This window comes from Equus caballus, chromosome 3, assembly GCF_041296265.1.
Source record: "Equus caballus isolate H_3958 breed thoroughbred chromosome 3, TB-T2T, whole genome shotgun sequence".
NCBI lineage: Eukaryota > Metazoa > Chordata > Mammalia > Perissodactyla > Equidae > Equus > Equus caballus.
The window spans coordinates 29,330,495-29,355,683 of record NC_091686.1 but is presented as its reverse complement, the minus strand read 5'-3'; the positions used below and the strand labels follow the sequence as shown (position 1 = coordinate 29,355,683).

The following is a 25,189-nucleotide window of genomic DNA, read 5'->3' as shown; positions in this document are numbered from 1 at the left end:
CACCCATCCATCCATCATCCATCCAGTCACTGAACAAAAATTACTGGGAACCATCTACTATAATGTACCAAGCACTGCGTTAAGTACTAAGGACACCGGGGTGAGCAAAGCAGATGGCCCCTGTGCTGGTGAAACTCACAGTCTATTACTCGCTCCCTAGTTTCCTCGTCTGCACTGTGGGATGAGAATAACTACTGTCAAAGCCTTGCCGTGGCTGTTCCACGAGATAACAGATAGAAAACACTTAGCCCCGTTCCTGGCTACACAGCAGCTCTCGTTCTTATCACCTACCAAGTGCTGGGAGTGAGGGGTTCAGAGCAGGCAGGACTTAGGAGGGCTCCCAGGATCCGTGACTAAGCCCCACCAGCTCCCGAAATGACAAAGCCAGTAGGAAAAGGCTCCTGCCTCCTGTGCGGGAAAGCCAGTCACTCCATTGCGGTCCTCGCCCTCTGCTTGTCAGGGAGGGATGTTACCTGGGCAACATCCGCCATCTCTCCGGCAACTGCTCCCACAGCAGAGGCAACCACAGACGCCCGGGTTCTCCGCCCTGGGAAAGCGGAGCCTGTCGGCTCTTCCACAGGAGACGAGACAGCCGGGAAAGTGCCCCTCACCAGGAGAGGCGTGACTCAGAATGTGCCGGAAGCACGCCTCCTGGTGATGGGCTGTTGCTCTGTCTGCTCTCTTGCCGCAGCCTCTGAGGCTCAGACTCACACAAGCACGCATGCTCCCCACCACCTGTCATTAAAGGAAAGGCTGCCCAAGAGCTCCAGGGGCCATCAAGAAAAACGAGTCAGGGAGGAACCAGACTGGCTCTTAAAACTTCTCTTCAGTGGATGTCCCAAAGCTGTGCTGGCCCGTACGTAAGCAACCAGCCCCAAGTGCCTACTTATGCTTAACTTAATTAAAAGGAAATACAACTTGGGGCCGGCCCCATGGCCGAGTGGTTAAGTTTGCATGCTCTGCTTTGGCGGTCCGGGGTTTGCTGATTCGGATCCTGGGCGCAGGATCATCAGGCGCCACTCATCAAGACATGCTGTGGCAGGCGTCCCACATGGAAAAACTAGAATGACTTACAACTAGGATACACAACTATGTACTGGGGCTTTGGGAAGAAAAACAAAAAAAGAGGAAGATTGGCAACAGATGTTAGCTCAGGGCCAATCTTCCTCCCCCCCAAAAAAAAGGAAAAAGAAAAAGAAATACAACTAAAAATCCAGTGCGTTGGTCCCACTAGCCACATTTCAGTTGTTCCTCAACAGCCACACGTGGCTAGTGGCTGCTGTACTGGACAATGCAGATAGAGAACATTTTCATCACTCTGGGAAGTTCTTTGGGCAATGCTGTCCTAAAGTCTTGGAGTCCCCTCTGTCACCATGCTCCCAGAGGACAAGGAATGTGCTCATTGCTTCCGCCCATCACTCAGACAATGCTCACGTGCTGGGGCCAGTATGTGAGCGGTACCCTGCCTACCTGCCCAGCTCCTCCAACTTTCCCTCCAAGGCGTACAGGGTGGTGTCTCCGAATGTCCCTTGCACGCCCAGGGACAATGACCGGCTGGGTGACTTTTCTGGCTTCCCTGATTCCTAGACAGGGGGCCTATGACCTCCTCATTCCTTCCAGACGTGCTGTGGCTGTGGATGCGGGTCTGCCAGCTGACTTGCCCTCCCTGCCAAGCCAGTGTGCTTCTGGGGGCTCCGACACTGGGGTGGGGGGAATTTTTGGTCTTCTCTTTGGTCCTCCAAAATGGCTTTTCTTCAATCCTTTTCACATCAAGCACCATCACTTTGCCTTCAGACACAACCCAGGCCTGTGATCGGCTCATGTGTCTCAGCCCCAAACCGCCCATTCAGCCCTCGAGTCTTGATCATTAACCTAAGACCAGCTCATAACCTCTCAGCCCCTCTTGTGGACTCTGTACAGAGACCCAGCTTAGCCAATACAATTCCCCAACCATTACTGCTGGTCCAATTAATCAATGGATGGCTTAACCAATGAATACCCTCCAGGGACTCAGGCTTTTCAAGGTGGGTGTAGGGACACCTATTCTGAGTGGAGCATTGACTCTGCGGAGGAGCTGGGAGTGGAGGAAATGACGCAAAATGAGACCCAAGCCCAGCCCTGGCACTTCCCTGTCGGCTAGAGGGTAAGGCTGGCTCAACTCACTCTAACAAAGCCACTAATTATAGTAATACTGGCTACCACTTATCCACTGCTTCCTGTGTTCCAGAACAACCACCCAGCATAATGGGTTGTGACAAGTGCATAAGGGCATAATTGTTACCACGTTTGGAGGGCTCTCCATAGGTCAGCCCCTGTGCTATAAAAGCTCTTTGTATAAAATAACTTCTTTTAATCTTCACAACCACTCAGCGAGGTGAGTGGTAATTAGCCCCATTATACAGATGAGAAAATCGAGGCCGAGAGCGGTTAAGTCACGCGGCTAGTAAGAGCCAGAGCTGGACGTGGGACCCAGGTCTAGTTTTGGATCCTGAGCGCCCGATCGTCATGCAGCTCTACTCTGAGAGGCACACCGGAGTGCTTTCTCGGCCTCCATCAATGCTGCTGCCTCCTGCTGAAACGAACGAGACGTACTTTAAATTGGAGGGTTGAGCCTCGCCTCCCTGGCTGCCCATGGCAGTTCCAGACTGGCCACAGCTGGGCGTCCAGCTGACATCTGCCTGGAAAGCCGAGTCCTGGGGAGACAGGCAATTTGTTTGCAAGAGGGGAAAAAGCCTGGGCACTCAGCCCGCTAAGTGCCCACCGGAGGCGGTCTCCCCACGGTCATTACCGCTTCCAAGGAAACAGCAGGAACTTGGGTGCAGTGTCCTGCTCATCGTCTCTGGGGCATCAACTGGCTGCCTGGGCAACCAGTCATCTGGCTGGTGAGGAGATGAACAGACCGTGGTGCCAGGCTCCCAGCTGGGTACCACGTCCTACGTGGTACTTAGGGCCTGCTTGCACCTTTGGCAAAATCCAATCACCATACACATCCATCTGACAGCTTGAAAAAATTCTATGTGGTCGTTTTCCTCTCTGAGCTCTGGGCCCCTTGTGGGCAGGGATCACACCTCGTTGCTTCTTCAGTGTGGTGAGTGGAACCACTTAGGGTGCATGGAAGGTGCTCTCAGTGTTTGTAAAAGGGAGGAGAACAAAAATCAGAAATAATGGCTATGGCATATGAAGTGCTTCTGCTGTGCCGGGCACTGCACCGAGGCCTTGAACCCTCCCAGCGCTCCTCCAACGCTGCTGTCGGGGGAACCACCTGGGGGGGTCTTGTTAAAAGGTGGATGCCAACTCGGTAGAGCCAGGCGGAGCCTAGGAATCTGCACTTTTAAGGAGCTTCCCGGGAAGACTGATGCTCCTGAGCCCTAAACGGAGGGCCTCGCTTACTCCTCCCTTCCTCCCAGAGGAAGCAGACAGGCTTACGCTGTGCCTATGATACCCAGGAGAAGGGGGCACCGAGGGATTAATACGTTGTCTGAGGTCACAGAGCTGGTGCTGCGTCCTCCAAAATGATATGTCCTAGTCCTGATCCCTGGTATCTGTGAACGTGACCTTATTGGGAAACAGGTCTTTGCAGATGCAATCAAGTTAAGGTGAGGTCGTGCTGGGCTAAGGTGGGCCCTGGATCTAACCGCTGCTGTTCTTACAAAAAGGCCATGTGAAGACACATACACACATATACACACACGGGAGAGAAGGCCAAGGGAAGATGGAGATTGGAGTGGTGTGTCTACAAGCTAAGGAATCCCAAGGACTGCAGCAGCCGCCAGAAGCCGGAAGAGGCAAGGAAAAGAACCTCTCTTTGAGTTTCTGGAGGGAGCATGGCCCTGCGACACCTTCATTTTGGACTTCTGGCCCCAGAACTGTGAGAGAATAAGTTTCTGTTGTTTTGAGGCCCCGGTTTGTGGTGCTCTGTTACAGCAGCCCCAGGACTCTCACACAGCTGCTAAGCAGCAAAGCAAGGACGGACACCGGGAAGCCTGGCTCCCATTGCCCCGTTGTTCTGCTTCAGCCATTAGAGTCGACCCTTCCAACGCTTTTACTTTATGAAGGTGGCAGCTGGGGCCCCTTGGGACTGTGGATGGGAGGGCATTAGCACCCAGGCCCCCTTGCTCTCCGCAGACTCTCCCAGCTTATCCTTGGATTTGAATTTGCTGAGTTTTCTCTCCCTGGGGAGACCTTAGCCCCCTTCTCTTTCTTGCTCCCTCAGGGGGAGGAAATGCTGGCATCCACTCTCCATGCCTGTCCACAGCCTATGACCTGAGTGCATAAGCCCTGGTCTTGTGCTGCGTTGGGAAAGGCTGGGGGGGGATGCCTGCACAACCTGGGCACCTGCACCATCAGTGATGTGGGGAGGAGCAAGTGACATCCAGGGAAGCTGCAGGGGACCTCCCAGGAGAGTCAGGCAGAATGTCAGCGCAGGGCTGGCTTAGGATCCTCAGCCAAGAGGAGTCCTGAGGTGGACTCCAGCCCAGAGCAAGCAGAGCTCCCTGTCCTCTTGTGAGGGTCACACATCAGCCAACAGCAACCCCATCACGCCAGCTGACAGCCCAGATGGCCGGGCTCTGAGCTAAGCACTCATCCTGAAAGCTGTTTCAGGGTTCTCAAGGCTGGCTGTGCATCGGAACCACTTGGGGGCTTAACAGCACACCAATCACAGACTCTACCCCAGGCCAACCTCATCACAACAGCCAAAAGGTCAAGTAACTCAAGTGTCCACCAATGGATGAATGGATAAACAGATGTGGTGTACCCACACAATGGAGTATCACTCAGCCATGAAAAGGAAGGAAATTCTGACATGTGCCATAGCATGGATGAGCCTTGAGGACCCTATGCTAAGTGAAATAAGCCAGTCACAAAAGACAAATACTGTAGGATTCCACTTATATGAGGGGCCTAGCGTAGTCAGGTTCATAGAGACAGAAAGCAGAATGGTGGTGCTGGGGCCGGGGAAGGGGAATGGGGAGGTAGTGCTGAATGGGGACAGAGTTTCAGTTTGGGAAGGTGAAAAAGTTCTGGAGACGGACAGTGGTGGTGGCTGCAGGACAACGTGAGTGCAGTTAACGCTATAGAACTGTACACTCAAAAAAGGTTAAAACGGTAAGTTTCATGTTATGCATATTTCATCACATTAAGAAAACAGTATATTTAAAATCCCCCGGTGATTTGAGCGGGCGGCCAGGGGTCAGCACTGCTGGTCCAGTCCAAGAGGGCAGGTTTGAACCCCGCTGCACAGACGAGGAGACCTTAACGCAGAGCGAAACGGGAACCCACTCCAGGTCACAGCTGGCTGTTGGAACCAGGACTCTCTCTCAGGGTCGCCTCACTGTCCCGAGTCCCGCTCCTAGCATTCTGCATGTGGCCCTGACCCCAGCGAGGCCAGGTCTCCCGGCAGCCCCCTGCCACGAAATACCACCAGCCGTGCCCAAGGTGGGCTGCACGTGCCTTCCAGCCTGGCAGCCGCGCTCTAGGGAGCCCCGTGCTTGGCACACTCAAATCTACGCTCTCACCACCCGGGCTCACCTGCCTCCCCCTGCAACCTGGCAACTCCTGGGAACTCAGAGGCTCAGGTCAGGCCCTGTTCTGGCCCTCAGGGGTGTGCAGGATAGTAAACTGAGAGGGGGCACATCCATATTTGGATTTCTGTTCTGCTAGTTACAGCTGTGTGACCTCTGGCAAACTGTATTGCCTCTCTGAACCTTAGCTCCCTCATCTGTAAAATGGGGATGACAGTAGCCCCGGCCTCTTGCAGCTGTTGATAAGATGAAATGTGATATTTCATGCAAATGCCCCACACTTTCTAGGTCTTAATAAATGGCAGCCATTGAATTTATTTAATAGGACATTGATTAAAATAGTTAATATTTGAGAAAAAATAAGGGCAACTAGAAACTCCCTAAATGCCTATCAATAGAGAAATACTTAAACCGTGGTCCATGTGCACAGTGTAATTAATACTAGACAGCAGTAAAAAGAATGAAGAAGAGGGCCGGCCCAGTGGCACAGCAGTTAAGTGTGCACGTTCTGCTTCTTGGTGGCCCGGGGTTCACCGGTTCGGATCCTAGGTGCGGACAGGGCACTGCTTGGTACGCCATGCTGTGGTAGGCGTCCCACATACACAGTAGAGGAAGATGGGTACGACTGTTAGCTCAGGGCCAGTCTTCCTCAGCAAAAAGAGGCGGACTGGCAGTAGTTAGCTCAGGGCTAATCTTCCTCGGGGGAAAAAAAACAAAAGAATGAAGAAGACAGAAAGATCTGCCACGGATTCCATCTCCACCGTACATTAAGCATAGACATAAACACACACACATGTGTACATATATATTTACACGCCCATCCTGCACATATATGGATCTAACACGGCAGGGTGGGGGGAGGCGAGGACATGAGTCAGGCTGATGACAGCTGTCTTCCCTGGAGAGGGAAGTGGCTTGAGGGAGGACGAAGGGGGGGCCAAGGAGGACCTTCTGCTTTATCTGTGATGTTTCAAACTGTCACAGGAAGCCATATCAATGCAACGTACATTTAATTAAAAAGAAATAAAGAAAAAAATCCCCAAAGATTTTAGAAATTGGGGATCATGGAGTGGTACTGTCCCTTCCACAGAATTCTCAAACTGGTCAGAATCCCACATTCTTAGAGCTGGAAAGTATGTGAGATCCTTTTTTTTTTTTGTCTTTTCAGTGTTGTAGTAGATTACCTAGGTTTTTTTGTTTGTTTGTTTTTTGGTGAGGAAGATTGGCCCTGAGCTAATAACATCTGTTGCCAATCTTCCTCTTTTTCGCTTGAGGAAGATTGTCGCTGAGCTAACATCTGCGGCAGCCTTCCTCTATTTTGTATGCGGAACGCTACCACAGCATGGCTTGATGAGCGGTGCTAGGTCTGCACCTGGGATCTGAACCCGCGAACCCCAGGCTGCTGAAGGGGAGCGCGCGAACTTAACCACTACGACACTGGGCTGGCCCATAGATTACCTCGTTTTTGAAATAACACACGTCCACTGAAGAACTAGAATGGTACAGAACAGCGTTTGGGAAGAGAGCAAAGCGCACAGACTCCCACCGTGTGGGCTCACTGACTGCACATCTGCATGCCGGTGACCATCATTTCAGGGATTCTGTTTCCACGTGCACGCACACACACACCCCAGTACAAAAGTGCACATAAATTTAGCCCATATCACACATTCTGGCTTTTTTTTGGCCTCACCTCTGCCCCCCATCCGACCTCCCTACTCCCATACCCCCAAATCTATATAAACATCACAACGTATATCAGGATTCAGCAAACATTTCTGCAAAGGGCCAGATAATAAGTATTCCAGGCTTTTCCAGCTACACTCGGCTGTTGTGGTGTGAATGGGTGCGGCTGTGTCACCCCCAAGCCCCCTTATTTATAAATGGAGGCGGGCGGTGGGCCACACAGTTCGCTGACCCCTGGCACACATCAGCTCAGATCTTTCTCCACAGCCACATACAATCGAATGCAGGTGGAGAGAGAGATTTTTTCGGTCCTCAGTTTTTGTCGTTTTGTCCCTCCTTTTGTTCTGCACAAAGGGCATCCCATTATACACCGTCTCTGCATCTTGCTTTTTCTCTCCTAACAACTGGTGGAAGTCACTCCAGATCAATTGCTATAGGTTTTCCCACACTGTGTGTTTTTGCAAGCCACCTCAAACATCCCTGGGCAAAGGGAGCATAAACATTTAGAAAATTAAAATGAAGAAAACACAAGTCCTCCCGCCTGCCCTCAGGCCTCTGTGCAAACCCTCTCGATGGTCTACCCGGCAGTGGTCATCAGCTGCTGTGACCGCCAGACCTCAGTGACTGTAGCTTCCCTCCTGGCCAGGCTGCTGTGTGTCAGAGAGCTCTTCCTCAGGGGCCCCTGCCTCCCCTGAGGTAGCCCCCTGGGTCCGGCGCCCACCTCCAGGGTCCCCAAAAACACAGCCCCCTCGTCCTCCCCAGCCTTTCAAACACGAGAGATTGCCAGAGATTGCCCTGCCTCTCCTTTGTTATAAATGTGACAGCCCTTTACACCCCAGGAGTGAGTGAGACGCCACCTTTAAAACATCCTGTGTAAGAAGATCCTATTATTTCTCAACAACGAACTTTTCCAATGACATCACCAGTGCCGGGAGCCCCTGTGCAGAACCTGAACCGAATACTAAAGACTGCGGTGGGGACCTCTCGCTAATCATTAATAGGAGATGCCATTTTCTCAGGAAACACCTCTGACATTAATCAGCAACCCACCAAATACATTTAAAAATGCAAATACTGTACCAGAGGCTGCTCTTCCTCTGCCACGAGGGAGGGGCCGGCCCCTAGTGAGTCTGGCTCCCTTGAAATGCAGAGGACAGCATCGGGCTGCTTCCTTTCGCCCTGATAAAGGGAAACCTCTATCCCAAATAAGGACATCCCCTGTTGGGCCTCAAGACAGTAGCATCTCAAGGCGGGTGGGGGGTGGGGGTGGGGTGGGGGGGGCCTCCGCTGTTTGACTGAGAACTTTATCGAGCGCCAGCAGTGCTTCGAAGGGCATCCAGCTTTCATCTGTTTGGGAAGCCTCCTTTCCTCGTCGTCGGGCTGTCTCCTCTGGGCTGGAGCCTTGCTGCTTGCTCCTTCGACAGAGGGCCTTAGTTTACGAGCACCCTGGAAAAGGATCCAGTCCCCTAGGGGATTAATTTACGGTTGATCTCCAGTGTGTGTGCCCAGGCAGCTAAGGATGGCGCGCTTGAATCTAGAGGAAGGGGGACACCTGCCTCCCTGGGTAGGTGGTCCGGTGGAAAGGCAGGCATTACAAGGGGGCGAGGAAGACCCCTCAGACAGGCAGGCCGAGAACTCGGCTCGCCCAGGGGAAGTCCGAAATGGAGCCCAGGAGTCGGATTTCCAGGATGTTCATTGTGGGGACGTCTCGGTTCCCTGAACAAAGGGAGGAGACGCTGGCAGAGTAAAACCAAAAGCTACAGATATGTTCAGCCGTTTATCCCTGACCTCAGGCCAAGAGGGACCCAGCCACAGGGCCTAAGGGACACAGGAGGCTCAGGCCTGGGTCTGAATTCTGGCTTGGACCCACAGAAAGTTATTTACTCTGAAAGCTGTTCTCGTCTGTAAGTGGGGATATAATCCCCAGGTCCCAGGGACACTGCATGGCCTAAACAGGATGACACAGATGAAGTGGATGGAAAATAGGAGGTGCTCAATAAATGCCTGCTGCTCCTTCCTCTTCTTCAAGCTACTGCAGTGGCTCCCGAACTGTGGTGTGTGTCACCATCACCTGGGTGGGGGGTGGGGGGTGGGGGGGAAACATGGCTTGCTGCACTCTCCTCCCCCACCTTTGAGTTTATGAGACTGATTTGCATTTCTACCAGGTTCCCAGGCCAAGCAAATGCTGTTGGTCTGGGAACCTCAGTTTGAGAACCACTGAGTGATTGGTTCAAAACCCCCGTGTTTCCCGTTGTGGGGAGGCCTAGAGGAGGTAAGGACCATCCTTGATGGAAAGATCAATGCAGACGGTGACAAAGCCTTCAAGAGCCAACAGACACCAATGGTCTGCTCGAGTCCGCCATCTTTGGTCGATGTTGAGTTGGGCCCTGACCTCCTGGGTGTGCTTTTCAGGGTCCGCCCACTCCCGACATCTGCTCCAGCCCAGAGGTCAGATTCGGCCCACTCTCTCCAAGGGTCTTGGCACAGCATCTGGCTGGCCCCGGGGTTTTTCCCATCCCCACCTGGCAGCAGACCCCGTTGGCCTCCTGTCGCCACAGTCAGTAGGCTCCATCAGGGTGGCTTCAGGTCCCTTGAAAGGGGCTCTCCGTCCATTTTAGGGCTTTCTGCAAAACCGTCTATTGGTTCTAAGGAGGCACTAGGGTCCTCTGGGGAGCAGGGCACAGGTGACGGCCACTAGGGCCACAGTGGTTTGCCTTGTCTCCTGGTCAATTAGCCGCTCTCCCAAACACCTTTCCATCCGGGGAGTTGAGCTGGCTGCCCGTTGGGTATCGATCACCAGGTGAGGTGAGGACCTAATTCCTCTGTGGGGACAGGCGCTGCTCTTTTCGGAGTCTCTGTTTGGCCTCGTCTCCAAGCCAACAGCAGGCAGCTGCCTTGGAGGTGAACACAGAACGGCAGGTCTCCTCCCCTCTGGGGCTGGACCACCCACTGTGGCCCCACCCGAGTGCTGACCAGCCTCCCCTTCTCAGGGGGCTTGCTGCCCACCACCCAGCTGTGAAAGGGGCCTGCTGCGGACTCCCGGGGAACAAAAGGAGAACAAACAACCTGCTGGTCAAGACAGTGCCTCACATTCACGCTTTAGGGACTTCTTTAGAGGGAGAGAAGGAGAGAGAAAAAAAATTCTGCCTTAAAGGGCAGAAAACGAGTTCACCCACAAACCGTGTACGTGAAAAAACTTCCTTGTATGGTTCAGTGACTCATCAGCCCTCATCAAAGCGTGCGTGGGACGACACACTGAAGCTCTGGTCCCCCTTCCTTGTCTGGGAAAAGGAAACAACCCACAAATACACTTCTTTCTTGGTCGTCTGCAGAGCCGGCTGTCGTGCGCCATTCCTGAGGCCCGGGGAACACTTCCATGCAGGAGTGGGTGGGGGTGTCCTGGATGTCCCCAAAGGCCAAGGGTGGCCCTCCGGGGGGCGGGGATAGGGCTGGGGAAGTCCTGGTTGGGGCAGGAGGGAGTAGGTGGAAACCTGGGGTCTCAGGGACAAGGTACAAACCCAGCTCCTCCACTTCCTGCTCTGTGGCCCGGGGCTGGTCATTCCACCCGGGCCCCCGGGGTTCCAGGTTCTTGATCTTTCCAGTGGGGATGGTCAGAGGGGTCCGAAGGGGTAAAGACTAGGTAACAAAGCGCCTCTCGCTGCCTCTGGCCCGTTGACGGCAGCTGCTCGCCAAATGCTTGTCCTTTCTCGTAGAAACTCAGTTTCCCCATCCGGACAGCAGTGTTTTACTGGAAGAGGTAAAGCCTCACCGTGTCTGAATGGACTACTACAAAACCTTAAAAGGGAGTGACATAGATCTGCAGGTGCTGCGGTGGAGAGCCGGCCACGGTACGTGATTAAAGGATCAAGGAACACGGGACACAGTGCGGATAACAAAACCTGCGTGGTGTTTAGAAAGGAATATTCGTAAAAACCTTCCAAAAGGCCCCAGGAGATGCGAACAGGCCACCTTTGGGAAAATGCACTGGGGGACGAGGAGACTGCGTTTTATACCTTTCTCTACTTTCCAGAATCACCATGGATACGCAAACTTCCACTTGTCTTCAATGTTGACAGCATATCTGGGGGAGTGAGGGATTGACTGGAAAGTGGGCACGAGGGGATTTCCTGGGGTGATGGGCATTTGGGGGGTGGTTATTCAGGTGAATACCACCGCCAAAACTCACGACCCCCAACAGTTATGCATTTCACTATGTATAAATTACAGCTCAATTTTTTTAAATTAAAAAATGTTAACAGAGGTTTATGGAAAGCGGGAGTATTTTTTTGTCCTTTTTAGTACTAAAAGAAAACCTTAATTAATGCGATTTTTAAACGTCCTGCACCTCAGGACTCTCGTACACGGCTGGGGGTGGACACCCTGGCAGGAACACGGTGGGAAACCGCCGCACAGCGTCCAGTGAAGGGGCCCGTCTGCCTGCCCCGCGGCCTGATCTCCACAGAATGAGGACACGCTTCACTGGACGTGTCAGTAACGGTTCTGTTCCAATAGTCCCGACCTGCAAAGGCCTCTCCCTAACAGAATGCCCACACTACTAGGGTGTCCACTCAACAGAGCTCCAGCCGGCACAGCAAGTGAACACATCATCGCTACACAAAACAGCACAGATTAGCCTCATAAACACGATTTTGAGCCAAGGAGCAAGGCACAAAAGAGTTCAGCCTGTGCGACTCCATTTCTACAAAGTTTGGATACGTGCGAAATTCATCACTGCTGGTGCTGCTGGAAGGCAGGACGGTGGTTCCCCAGGGGGGCGGGGGCGGGGGCGCGTGGTGGCTGCAGGGGCTGAGGGGACTCTGGGAGGCGTTTCTTGGTCTGGGTGCTGGTTACATGGATCGATTCTCTGAGAATCGGTGAGAATCCATCCAGCAGGACTCTTGGTCTGTGTACTTTTCTCTATATACCTTATCCTTTCATGAAAAGTTTATTTAAAAACCAGACCAAAACGTCCCAGGTCTACTCCAAAGACAGTCCTGGCTGGGGAGAGGGGAGACCACGGCTAGGGCCTGACGCCCGCCCGGGCCTTCTCTGCCTCGGTGGACTCAGACACAGGGCTGTGCCACCCATGCCTCCACCCTCTCTGGGTCCACGGTGGTGCCACCTCCACCAGAAGCAGGAGGCTGGGCTCGGAGATGCACCACTCCGGATTCAAATCCTAGCTCTGCCTGGCTCCAGCTGTGCAGGAGCTTGTCTTCGGCCATCTCAGCTCCTCCTTCAAGAAGGGACCAACCAAACCGAGAAGACTGCCAGAGATCACACACATGAGAGCCCCCCACCCAGCTCCTGGAGTTAGCGGTACCTAATAACTGTTTTCTCCACCTACTATAATGAGAGCCCACGAGAGCATGAGCCATCCTCCCCAGGCTGCCCTGCCCTCCGCCACTTGATATAGTTCCAGGGTCCCCGCTGACCCGCCCAGGGGCACGAACTGTGGCTGGGAGTCACTGGAGATGCTGGCCCTCCCAGGTGACTGGCAGCCCGGGCCCCCCGTGGCCTCCCCTCAGGTTCCACGGAGCACGGGGTGCTGGAGATGCAGCCTGGCTGGACTCGCTCTGAAAGGGCCTCTGCTCTCCAGGGCTGGCCTTGCCAGCGTCGTACCTCCCGCGGACGGCCCCCTGCTGAAGTCCTGGACTGTGGCGGGCCCCCTGCCTCGCGGGGAAAGCCCCTCCTTTCACAGTTCTCTGCTGAATCCCTCTGATCCCCTCTTAGGAAGTCACAAAGCCCTCTTTGATCAAGTGCCAGAAATTAATCTGCATGGAATTCCTGCCTTTTCGACCTGGATAAAGCAGACCTGTGGCTGGGCCTGTGCAAGGACCAAGGCCACCTTCTGCCTGTCCTTGTCCTGCTTCCCCATTTTACCTTCCTTCTCAGGGGCAGGACAGCTGACCCTCATGACCGTCCCAGGCAGAGAAGAACTGGACCCAGGGTGCCTGCCTGGAAGCTCAGCAATGGCTGCTGTGAACAAGCCCCAAAGAGGCAAAGGCCAGAGCCAAGGGTACTGGGTGTGGATTCCCAGCAACACACGATCTCCTCAGATCTAGGAGGTCACCAAGCAGCGGGGTGGGAAGCTATCACTCCATCTGTCAACTCAGGCAGACCAGCAGGGGCTATGTTGAGAACAGTTCTGCCTCAGGGGGAGAGAGTGCAGTGATTGATTAGTGATGCCTGTCACGGGCTCAGTGGGTGCTGGTGGTACGTGTGCCGTGCATGTGCCTCCCTTCTTCTAGAGCCCTGTCTTCTAGGATCCATCTACACAAAGGGAAACAGAGGCCTTGATCATTAAAGAAGAATAAGAATAATTAACATTGATCCAGTACTTACTCACGTGGCAAATGCCCTTCTAAGTTCTTTATGACTATCAACCCATTTAATCATCAGAAGAACCTAATGAGTTTGGTCTGATTATGAACCTCACTTTATTTAGGAGGAATACGAGGTCCAGAGAGGAAAGCAGCTAGTCCAAGGTCACACAGCCAGCGGGTGGTGGAGCCAGGATTTGAACCCAGGCAGTCTGGCCCAGAGGCATTTTTACCTCAGGCATTACAGAAATTATTCTTTGGGGAGCAAACTGGTAATGTGTCGTAAGAGTCACAAGAAAACACGGCTAATCTGCTCAGTAGCCATTGTTCTAGAAACCAGCTCCAAAAAGTAATTCAAAAGAAGTAAAAGCTTGGGTATAGGGGATAGTCATGCCTTATCTGTAATCGAGAAAAAGGGGAAGTGCCCAAATGCCTGACGGCAGCAGGTCCTTTGATAAATTATGCCACAGCCTCTTCACCGATGTCTTGTGGCCACTGAGAGGCTCTCCATGAAGGCCTGGACACACGGTGAAATGTTTAAGCTGCAACGTTACGCAGACGCCAGCAGGACCTTCCGCACACCTGGCCACAGCTGCCAAAACATCCATGCAAAGGTGGAGGAAGCCTGGAAGGGCATTCGCAGAGTGACGTCGGTCACTGGGTAGGGACTGGCAGGAGCGGAGTGGTTGTTGCCCTTGATGTGGTATAAAGGTGTTTTCCCGACTGACTGTCGTAAAAAGGCAGAGAAAGAGGGCGGAGAGAAACGGTAGGGGGGCAGTGGGGGGGGGGGGCGAGGCCGTCGTGGAAGTGGCAGAAGGGTAAAACACGGGTCATCATCTTTCCTCCAGACAAAGGGACACCCTGGCCAGAGCGGGCGAGCCCAGCCAGGGGCCACACAGGAGGGAGGTGGCGCTGTGTGGAGGGGAGGTAGGGGCGAGGCTAGGACCGGGCACACAGAGCCTTGAGGTTGGAATCTGGGGACACGGGGGATCCAGTGTGTTGGGGGCAGATGTGGAAGCAGGGTTGGTCTTGAGCTTGACCTTGGGGGCCGGGAGCCAGGTGGCCTGACCGTGTGCTGTGTGACACGCAGGATGAGGCAGGGCGATCAGCCCTCACCCAGGAGAAGCCAGGGATTGCCAAGTCAGAGGTTAATTCACATAATCCTCGCAGTGACGTCCATGGGACCGAGAGAAATAGAAAGCTCTCATGAAAAGCCTCAGAAACAAAAGCACCAAGGCCCCCCACACAAGTCACGAGGACAGAAAGGAACTGAGGGACAGTCAGGGAGCACTAGCGCACAGGTGTGAGGAACTGGTGTGTGTGCGTGCGTGTGTTTGCGTATGTGTGGACACACCCGTGTGCAGTTGGAAGCCACGTTCCCAGGGGTTAAGATCCCAGGTCCTGGAATTGGTCAAACTGGTGTTCAAGGCCGGGCCCCGCCATTTAATAGCTGTGTGGCCTTGAGCGAGTGGTTTAGCCTCTCAGCCTCAGTCTCCACGTCTGTGAAATGGGGAAATAGGCCGAGGCCCCTCCACAGGGTTGTGAGGACTGAACAGGGTGACGAAGCATGGAGCTGGCACCTGCTCAGCACAGGCGTGAGCACCCTCATGGGTGGCGACGGGCTTCTGCTGCTCTGGGCTGAGGGAGGGCTGGAGGAAGACTTGGAACACTGGTGTGTGGGGACAGGCACTCGGCGGGGCTTTGCAGTGGGGGCTACACCTGCAGGACTGGAAGTGGCTCTTCTCCCATGCCCAAGAGGGCAGCGGGGGACGGGCCCAGGAGGAAGGTCAGATTTGGGGGTGATGCACCCCCAGGAGGGTCCCACGCTTCCCCCAGGACCTCCCCTCTGGGGAGGGGCATCAGCTCAAGGGCCTTTTGTCCCTCTGACCTGGCTCCTTGGGAATCTTGGCACCAGCTGGGGCCTTTCTTTTTGGGGGGGAATAGGGTGATGGGTCCAGCCTTCCCAAGGGGACAGCCCACTGGGAGGGAGAACCCAGGCTTCCGCCCCCACGGTCCTCACCTCTGAGTCTCTGGTTCTTTACCTGGGCACTGGGGACCCTCACAGGGGCTCTGAGCACAGGACGGGCTCACCCATGTCAGGCTCAGCCCAGGGCCTGATGTGGAAGCTCGATGTGACATGGTTAGGAGCCGGCTGAGGACAGATGTCCCAGCCATCCTCGGTTCTCACGGCCACACCTCGTGGGGGGCCCTGAGGGACTGGGCTGCCCACTCCCACCCACCGACACACTGGGAGACACGGCGATGGGGTGCACATAAGGATGCTGCCGGGCTCCCCTCCAAGGGCTTCCGAAATGACAGAGCGTCCCCTCCCCACAGCGACCCAGGCAGCGAGGTGCTGGTGTCACCCCATCTCACAGACGAGAAGACCAAGGCCCAGATACACACACTCTACACCCAGTGCACTCGTAACACGGTCACCCCTCACACCCAACACACACACACACGAACCCCACAATCTCTTCCACCCTCCTACTCCGTAAAGAGAGGGACAGAGCTGCGGCCGCCCCAGGGGCTTAGGAGACGGTGCGAACAACAGGCCACAGCCAGGGCAGACGGCCGGAGAGGACACGGACCCGAGGCGGCATCTTCCCGAGCCAGGTGAGTCCCCGGCCTGGCAGCCTTGGGCAGGACGCCGGCCAGCTTCTCGTCTCACACGGCCAGCTCAGTCCCTGGGGCTCTCCTCAGTGACCCAGCCTCCCTCCCCTGGGAGAAAACCTGCTTGGTTTTTCAGACTTCTGTGCAACGGCCCAAGGAAGCCCTCTCAGGAAGTGGAAAGGCTGTTTTTCAGAGGTGGAGGCGCCCGAAGCGCTGGCTATGCAAAGAAGGGGCATCTTGCCTCTTGGGGCTCCTGTGCAGGCCTGGCGTGTGTCTCTTCACCACTGGGTACCCTGTCGTCCAAGGCCGGTCCACCTGACAGGCCTGTCCCTCACAGCTATGTGCAGCCGGGCCTCTCACCTCGAACCTAGAAACAGGCCAGTCTTCTCACAGCTCTGTAAACACACACTGTGCCCTAACAGCCTGGGACATACAGACAGGCCTGTCCCTCACGGCCTTGCATGCATGGATAGGCTTGTCCCCTCGTGGCCTTCACATATAGACAGGCCTGTCCCCTCAGGGCCTTGCACACACGGACAGGCCTGTCCCCTCAGGGCCTTGCACACACAGACAGGCCTGTCCCCTCATAGCCTTGCATGCATGGATAGGCTTGTCCCCTCATGGCCTTGCACACATGGATAGGCCTGTCCCCTCAGGGCCTTATACATAGACAGGCCTGTCCCCTCATGGCCTTGCACACATGGACAGGCCTGTCCCCTCATGGCCTTGCACACACGGACAGGCCTGTCCCTTCAGGGCCTTGCACACATGGACAGGCCTGTCCCCTCACAGCCTTGCACACACGGACAGGCCTGTCCCCTCACGGCCTTGCGTGCATGGATAGGCCTGTCCCCTCGTGGCCTTGCACACACGGATAGGCCTGTCCCCTCAGGGCCTTACACATATAGACAGGCCTGTCCCCTCAGGACCTTACACATAGACAGGCCTGTCCCCTCACGGCCTTGCACACATGGACAGGCCTGTCCCCTCAGGGCCTTGCACACGGAGAGGCCTGTCTCATGGCCTTGCACACACGGACAGGCCTGTCCCCTCATGGCCTTGCACACACAGAGAGGCCTCTCCCCTCAGGGCCTTGCACATACAGACAGGCCTGTCTCCACAGGACCTGGCCTCCAAGGTGCATCTCTGAGTCAGAAATGAGGCCTCATTAACTCAGCACAACTGTTTATGCTTCCAGACCCTCAGGAATTGGCCTCCTGGGCCAAACCACCTAAACCACACAGGCTGGCCTCCCCAGGGAGCCCTCAGGACAACGTGCTCTGCTCCAGCAGATCCTGGGAGGGCCGGAGCTGCCATCCCATCGCCCAGAGTAACCCCATCCCACCCTCCTTCCTGGGGCAGGAGGTGCCCGTTGTCCTCCTGTGGTGCTCCTGGCCTCTGGATCTCCCTGACCAGCGCTGGCCGAGGGCAGACGGCCGAGAGGAAGAGCAGAGCTGCTCGCAGAGGGAGGCAGGGAAACGGGTCCCGGGGGCTGCGATGTTGTAGGTCAAACCCTGCTCTCCCTCTGGGTGGTCTTAGGACCTTGGGCAAGCGACTCAAATTTCCTCACCTGCAAACCTCAGCAACAACAGACTCCTCAGTGACATGAGGTGATGCTCAAAACAGTGCCCAGCGCCGAGGAAACTCCCCAGCTGGACCGTGATGGCTGCGAGTGCACTGAAATTCAGAGCCGGGGCCATTAAAAGGACGAGATCACCAGGGTGGAACAGAGGTCGGCAAGAATATCATAGAGTTATTTTATTTATACTCTGCCTTGTTCCACAACACAATCTGAGGTAGATTCTACAGCAAGCGTTTCTCAACCTTTTTTTTTTTCCTTATCATTCCCGCTGAGGAGCGTTTTTAGGCATTGTTCCCCCATTTGCCCTCGTCCCTTTGAAATCAAATACTAAAGAATAAGATTTCGTTGGGTTGGGTTGAACTTTCGAGAGACACACACTACTGTAACAACTTAAGTTTTTTAAGCCCCAAAGAACCAATTTTGGCTCCACTGGGGGCGATACTGCCGCTGATGAGAACGCCCTAGAGACACGAGCATAACTCGATAAAAACTAAAGCAACAGGAACACAGTATTTAAGAGGCAATGTTCTTTACAAATAGATCGCTTTATGTGCACTCCCGCTACAACAGACAAACATACGGTGGTAGGGGATAAAACGACAAAACCAACATTTGGAAAACTTAAAAATTCAAGCTGAGGTTGTATGATTTCTGAAGTCCTTAATTTTGATGTTCTGCTGACTTTTTTCAGCTAAAGGAATGAAAAAAAAGAAAACGAAAAACCCAAAAGGACTGGTTGTAAATACAGAGGAGAGAGTGGCTGTGTCAGAACCAGCAGAGGATCACACCTTGAGTGGGCTGAAGGGTCCAAAGCTCAGAATCAGGCACAGCTGGATAGGAGGCAGGGCGGACACACAGATCTGTCCTGAAATCTGCTGTGTGACTACGGGCAAGTCACTAGATCTCTCTGAGTCTTGGCTCCCTCAGTTGTTGAATGACAACAAACAGAAAGGCGCCTAGCCATGCCTGGCACCTTGTAAGTAGTCAGTAGTCGCATCTGAATTCATAAACGCTTGTTAGAATCTATACAGACCACAAGATGAGTAAGCTATAGAACCAGGATTTGAATCCAGGTCTCTGGGCTCATTTCACTAGCCGCAGGTGCCCCCCAAACATCGTAGGTTTCTTTGCCATTTTAAAAGGAAGGATGGCATGCCTCAGGTCTCATCAAAACTGGGCAGCAAAGAGCCACAGGAAGGCAATCAAGTAGCTGACATTGAGATACCACTGCCACCTGGTGGCAGCATACCTGAATTAACGGGGGGGGGGGCAATCGTCAAAGGGGACAAACCACCAGTGCTTACACACGTCTAAGACCTAGGTGAACTTATACAGTGAGGCCAAAGGTCACCATTCCTCACCAGGCAAAAGAGCCAGCACATTGCCAGGCACTTGCTGGTTCCTTGACACCCTGACTTGGATTTCTGGATGCTTTCTTCTTTTTAACTTAACTGATTAACAACCATAAACAAACGGAACCCCACAAAAACTGAGTGCAGACTTCCAGGTCTTCATGAGAACTGCCGGAAACCCGGCGATCCCCAGTTCTGTACTTGCCCCATCAGCCGTCTGAGCCCCACACATAATCCCTGACGTTTGAATTCGCACGTTTCAAGCTAGTCACTTTGAAATCATCTTTCTAGCCAGTCACGGTCTCCCGAAATTCGGCTTCCCGTGCCCGCCATCTTAGTCATCCCTGGTGGCTGCATGATAGTCACAGATTTCCCCAGCACTGCCTTTCGGGTATGCCCGTAGGTCGCTGCTGGGGGAGATGTCGGCCAGGGCGAGACGGGAGGCAGAGCTCTGTGGAGACCCACTAGACACAGCCTCTCTCGACACTGATCTTGGCTGTCTCTTCAGTGAGGCGTTTCCCCAGACCCCGAGGCGGGCAGTACGTCTCCCAGTACTTTCTGCCCCCTCCTGAACTGAGGAACAAGCAAGGCAATCGCTTACTGAGGAGGGCCGTGGGAAAACGCTCATGGAGAACGGGGGGACTCGAAGCGGCCGTTGTCTGTGCAGTGAAAGGGTCCCTCCTGAAGGCAGCCCCCTGACCATCACCCGTCATCCTCCCTCCTGCTCGACTGCTCTGGCATTTAACTCCCAGACGGCCCCCAGCAGGTCCTGACGTATGCCCTGCCTGTCCTGGGACATCCCCTGCCACAGAGAGCCAGGCCTTAGGGACGTCCTCCCTGCAGAAATGGAGCTCTCAGCAGTACCTGCTGAGTGTGAGCAGGCACGTGCCGCCTTGCCTTCTCAGCTGCCCCAATGCCTTCCGCCTACATTCAGAAACCACCGGGTATGGGAAAGACCTGGACTCAAACCCTGCCTCAGGCCCTTCCTCGCTACAGGAAGTGGGCTCCACTCTGAGCCTCGCCGTTCCCATGTATAAAATGGGAGCAACGATAATGATCAACCTTACAAGGCCATGGTGGGGTGAGATGGACATGAGGAGCCTAACCTCATGGTCCTGACACACAGGAGGTGCTCAATAAATGCTAGTCGTTTCCCTTCTTGGCCCTAACTTGGAGACTCACGGTCAGCCTCTGAGACTGCCACCCAGGCACAAATAGGACCTGCAGCTGTCAGGGGAAAGGAGAGGGGTGGCCCTCTTTGGGACCAAGAATGCAATTTTCCAGGGTTGTGTTTCCATCCTCTGCCTGGCTGTGATGAGGGCCCCTCCAGAGGCACGAGAGGAATCTGGAATGCTCCCTTGGTCATCCCCACATGGCACATGGCCCTAAACCCTGCAGGGGGCCAGCGCTCATCCTCTGAGCTCTCCAGCTTACTGTAAAGATGACAGCCCAGGACACGGATGGGTCATTGCAGCCATACTCAGCTGGCTCTGCGAGGCCCAGGCCTGTCACGGCTTGTTCTCAACTAAAAGATCAGAAGGTGGAGAGACAGGGAGGTGAGACGCCAGAGGAAGCTGACTGCACGGTCCACACCCCGGGCCTGAGCCACGGAGCAGAACATGGACTCCTGTGGGGGCTGGGATGACCCTTCTCAGCAGATTTGGCCCCTGTGTCTTGAAAGTGACCAGTAGAAGGCTAATTCCCCTTTGTGCTAAAAGGCTCTGGACCATCCTAGGCAGAACCAGACCTGGGAAATCAGGCTAAAGAACCAGGTAACAGAAAGGAAGTGAAGACTATGGAAATACAGTTGGGTTTTTGAATCTGGTAAATTTACCTTCGGCACAACCCTCAGAAGTTACTTTCAACCCAGCATGCCGGGCCCCTGAAGCTCTGCCACCCCCCAGCCCCTCAGGTGTGGCCCTGATCTGAGAACAAGAAGCTCCATGATCCTTCTGGAACCAGACACGATGCCATGAGGCCCATGAGCAATGTCAACGGCCGACAGGGCAGGGATGCCGTCTCGGCGTTATGGGGAGAAAGGCACCACACGTCACACGTGAAGGGGAGAGGCTGGTCTGTGATGGAGCAAAGCTCCTCGGCTGGGCCTCTGGAAGGCAAGAGATTCCACCTTCACGCCTCTGGGTGACCGCCCAGCTTTGGCCAGCATGCACCAGCTGCCCAAGACAGAGGTGGCTGCCCCAAACGAGCGACCGAGGCAGGACTTACCTTCCACTGCAGGGAATGGAACCACTGGTCTCGCAGGTAGCTGTTGGCAGCCTGTAACGACAAGAACAGGACAGCGAGGTCCGGTCACCAGCCTGCAGCATGTCAGAACATTCCACCGGCCAGCACGCGAGCCCCAGCCTGCTCTGACCAACAGCGTCTGCTCTGTGACCCTCACGAGATTTCTGAGGGGTTCACCACGCTGAACCCTTTGGGTGCAAAATTGAAACAGAAGTGGTAACCAGGGGGACTTTTCTGAAATCGGTCATTGCTGCCACTGTGGGCTTATTTTGCTGGGAATGAGTGACTTCAGACGCTGGTGGCTGGAAGAGCTTAACTACACATATCTCGACTTACATAGGATCATGGGAGCAGCCGGGATGAATGGGGAATCGGCAGGGTGGTGCGATGCTGATGGTGGGAGCTGGCTGGCGGCCTCCTCTGTACCAAGCACTGCTCCAGGCACCTGGCGCTTGTTCCCCACATACTCTTCTCATCGTCCTCACAACAGCCCTCAGAGGTGGGTAACACTATGCCATCCCATAGAGGGAAAAACTGAGATGCCAGGGTCTCACGTCAACCAAGTGCATTCAGACCGAGGCAGCCAAGCCTGTGGGTTTAACCACGGCTCCTCCTGCCAACTGCAGACGGTCGTGGGAGAAAGCACTGGCCTTGAACTCAGGCACATCCTGAACTCAAGCAAAACCTTCCTTGGTCCACAGCACCCGAGCTCAGAGACCTAGGCAGCCTCTCATCTGTAGAATGGGGACAATAACCTCGATCTTGCAGGGATGTTGTGAGGTTGAGGAATGAATCCCGTAAAGCATCTAGAACCGTGTTTGGCACACAGTAGGTGGTCAAACAAAAAGGCAGCTGAGGTCATTATGACTGTCACCATCACCATCATCAATTCCTCTCACACGAACTGTGGCCCAAGGAAGGCCCTGTCGACTCTGAGGCACATCACTGCTGCTTCCACTGCCAGTTCTGGCAGATTTGCTGGCGGCAACAGCAATATTTACAGCATGTTTAATGCGTGCCAGGTGCAGCGCTAAGCCCTCGGTGTGGACTGGTGCATTCAGTCCTTGCAACTCTGCCCTGGGAAGTTGGTACTGTCAGCATCGTCATCCCTATGGTACAGATGAGGAAACTGAGGCTCGGGAGGTTAAAAACTTTCCCACAGGCTCCCAGGCAGCAGGGTGGACTCATGCTGTAAACCACAATGTGCCAAGTCTTCGCCAACCACCCGCAAGGGCAGAAGTGAAGTGTCCGTTCCCGCCTGAGCCCACAACCCTCTGCTCCGGTGACCTGACCCTGAAGGTGGAGAGACCCTCACAAAGGCCAGAGCTCTCGCCAAGCAGGAACGTCCACTTTCTGCCCCCAACCCACACGAACACACACGCACACGCAGACACAAGCGTGTACAACTGTGGGTCACCCTCATTCAAGCAGATCTGGATTACCAGCCCCACGTCCCCACCCAAATCACTGAGGACACATCAGCCGCTCTCCCAGTGCAGAGTCTGGAGATATCTCTAGGCTCGAACCGATGAAGCGGTTCAGTGGCCAGTGCAGCAGGGAATCGGGCTCCCGTGAGCGAGCTCAGAGACTCCTTCCAAGCCCTGAGCAGACTCACACCAGCACCTGGAGGAGAGGGGAGTTTGCGTTTCTGCCCTAGATGGGGAGAGGGCTAGGGGACACCCCCCCCCGTGATGCAGGGACATCTGCAGTGGCTGAGTCTCCAATAGACCTGGGTTCACGTCCTGGTTCTGTTGTGGCCTAGCAGTGTGACCTGGAGCAAGTCCCTTGAGGACCCAAAGCCTAGGACACCTCACTGGGGAGGTGGACGCTGAAGGGGTGTCTGCCACGGGGACCAGCAACACCCCGGAGGGTCCGTGGCTGGGTTGCCTCCCGTCAGTGCTGACGTAGCTCTGTGGTCTCACGACAGTTCTCTTCTTCAGGTGGAGAAAATACATCCCACGCTCAGGAGAACAGTGCGAAGATCCCAAACAATGAGACAACTCATGTAAATGCTTCCTTAGCGCAGTGCCTGGCACCTGCAGACGCGCTGCAGATAGCAGGGAGCACAGCGGCAGCCACGGCCAGTGGTGTGCTGATCAAGGTGTAACAACAGGCTCTCTGGGATAAAGGAGCCCCGATCATAGCGTGTGCCCACACCCGTGCCGTCAAAGATCCCACCCTAGCTGATTCTGTGCTATGAGGGGGATGTCCCTAGACCAGAGTCGGGAAGAGATGCACACGATTGCTTCCTAGGAGCCAGTACAAGCCAGTATGAGCTGGTTCCACATGCTCCTGGTCCACAATCATTTCTATGCTTTTTTGTTTTGGTGAGAAAGATTGGCCCTGAGCTAACATCTATTGCCAATCTTCTTCTTTTTGCTTGAGGAAGATTGTCTCTGAGCTAACATCTGTGCCAATCTTCCTCGATTTTGTATGTGGGATGCCACCATAGCATGGCTTGATGAGTGGTGGGTAGGTCCGTGCCCAGGATCTGAACCTGTGACCCCTGGGCTGCTGAAGCGGAGCACACAAACTTAACCATTATGCCACCAGGCTGGTCCCTACTTCTATGCTTTTTATTTAACACACCAAGGTGGCCAGAGAGAGGGGCAGGTGTGGCAGGCTGAATAAGGGACCCCCAAAGATTGTCTACATCCTAATCCCCTGTGAATATGTTATCTTAGGTGGCAAAGGGGCTTTGCAGACGTGATGAAGTTAAGGATCTTGAGATGGGGAGGTCATCCTGTATGATGTGGGTGAGCCAATGTTATCACAGGGTCCTTATAAGAGGGAGGCAGGAGTCAGAGAGTCGAGACAGAAGTAGGGGCTGCAGTGATGTGGCTGCAGGCCAAGGAATGCAGGTGCCTCTAGAAGCTGGAAAAGGCAAGGAAACGGATTCTCGCCTGGTGCCTCCAGGAGGGACCAGCCCTGCCTGCCAACACCTTGATTTCAGCCCAGTGGGACCCATGTCAGACTTCTGGCCTCCAGAACTGTAAGACAATAAATTTGTGCTGTTTTTTTTTTTTTTTTAAGATTTTATTCCTTTCCTTTTTTTCCCCAAAGCCCCCCAGTACATAGTTGTATATTCTTCGTTGTGGGTCCTTCTAGTTGTGGCACGTGGGACGCTGCCTCAGCGTGGTTTGATGAGCAGTGCCATGTCCGCGCCCAGGATCCGAACCAACGAAACACTGGGCTGCCTGCAGCGGAGCACGCGAACTTAACCACTCAGCCACGGGGCCAGCCCCAATTTGTGCTGTTTTTAATGCTAAATTTGTGGTCATTTGTCAAAGCAGTAGTAGGAAATGAACAGGTATGCCAGGCTGGTTGAAGGGGTCACTCCATTGGTTCTGAGGGTCCACAGTGGGCATGGTCAGTGCCCATAAGGTGCCACTGCCTGGACCAAATGCCCATGTGAAGACAAAGAGGAAGAGAGAGGAGAGAGAAGAGGACAGGGAGGTGGAGAAGGAGATCCACGTCCTTCCCTCTTCTGCACCCACCGGCTCCACCATGCTGCCCTGCCAGTACGTGCCCGTGTGCGACCCCACTGCATCCCCAGGGCCTGGGGCATCAAGGAACAGAGGGAGACCTGCTGAATGAGGTAATGAAGAAATGCATGAATGAGGGGGCTGAGAGCTCCTTGAGGGCAGGGTTTTATTTCTGAGTCCCTGGCACTGATTAGGACGGCCAGGTGCTGTCAGGCACGGGCAACAATGAGCACACAAACCATAAAAGAAACCAGAAGTGCTGGGGGGGTGATCAGCGGCAGATGGTGACTCCCCCCCTTCCTTGGCAGCCAAATCCAACATAGACGTGCCTCCCCACGCCCATGCCCAGCCCCTCCCATGATGAGGGGCCGCCCCAACGTGT

General features: G+C 54.5%; 1 protein-coding gene across 4 annotated transcripts in view; it reads right to left on the bottom strand.

Moving 5' to 3' along the window:
• CMIP (c-Maf inducing protein) overlaps positions 1-25,189 on the bottom strand; it is a 240,906-nt gene that overhangs the window by 59,621 nt on the left and 156,096 nt on the right. For 2 of the 4 annotated variants that reach the window (XM_023637379.2, XM_023637380.2), the window contains exon 3: positions 21,305-21,355. In XM_023637379.2, coding sequence (XP_023493147.1) covers positions 21,305-21,355 — 51 coding nt within the window. Of the gene's footprint in view, positions 1-473; positions 744-8,288; positions 8,445-21,304; positions 21,356-25,189 lie in introns of those variants that run through there. The other 2 variants (XM_070262099.1, XM_070262100.1) reach the window with 2 other exon arrangements.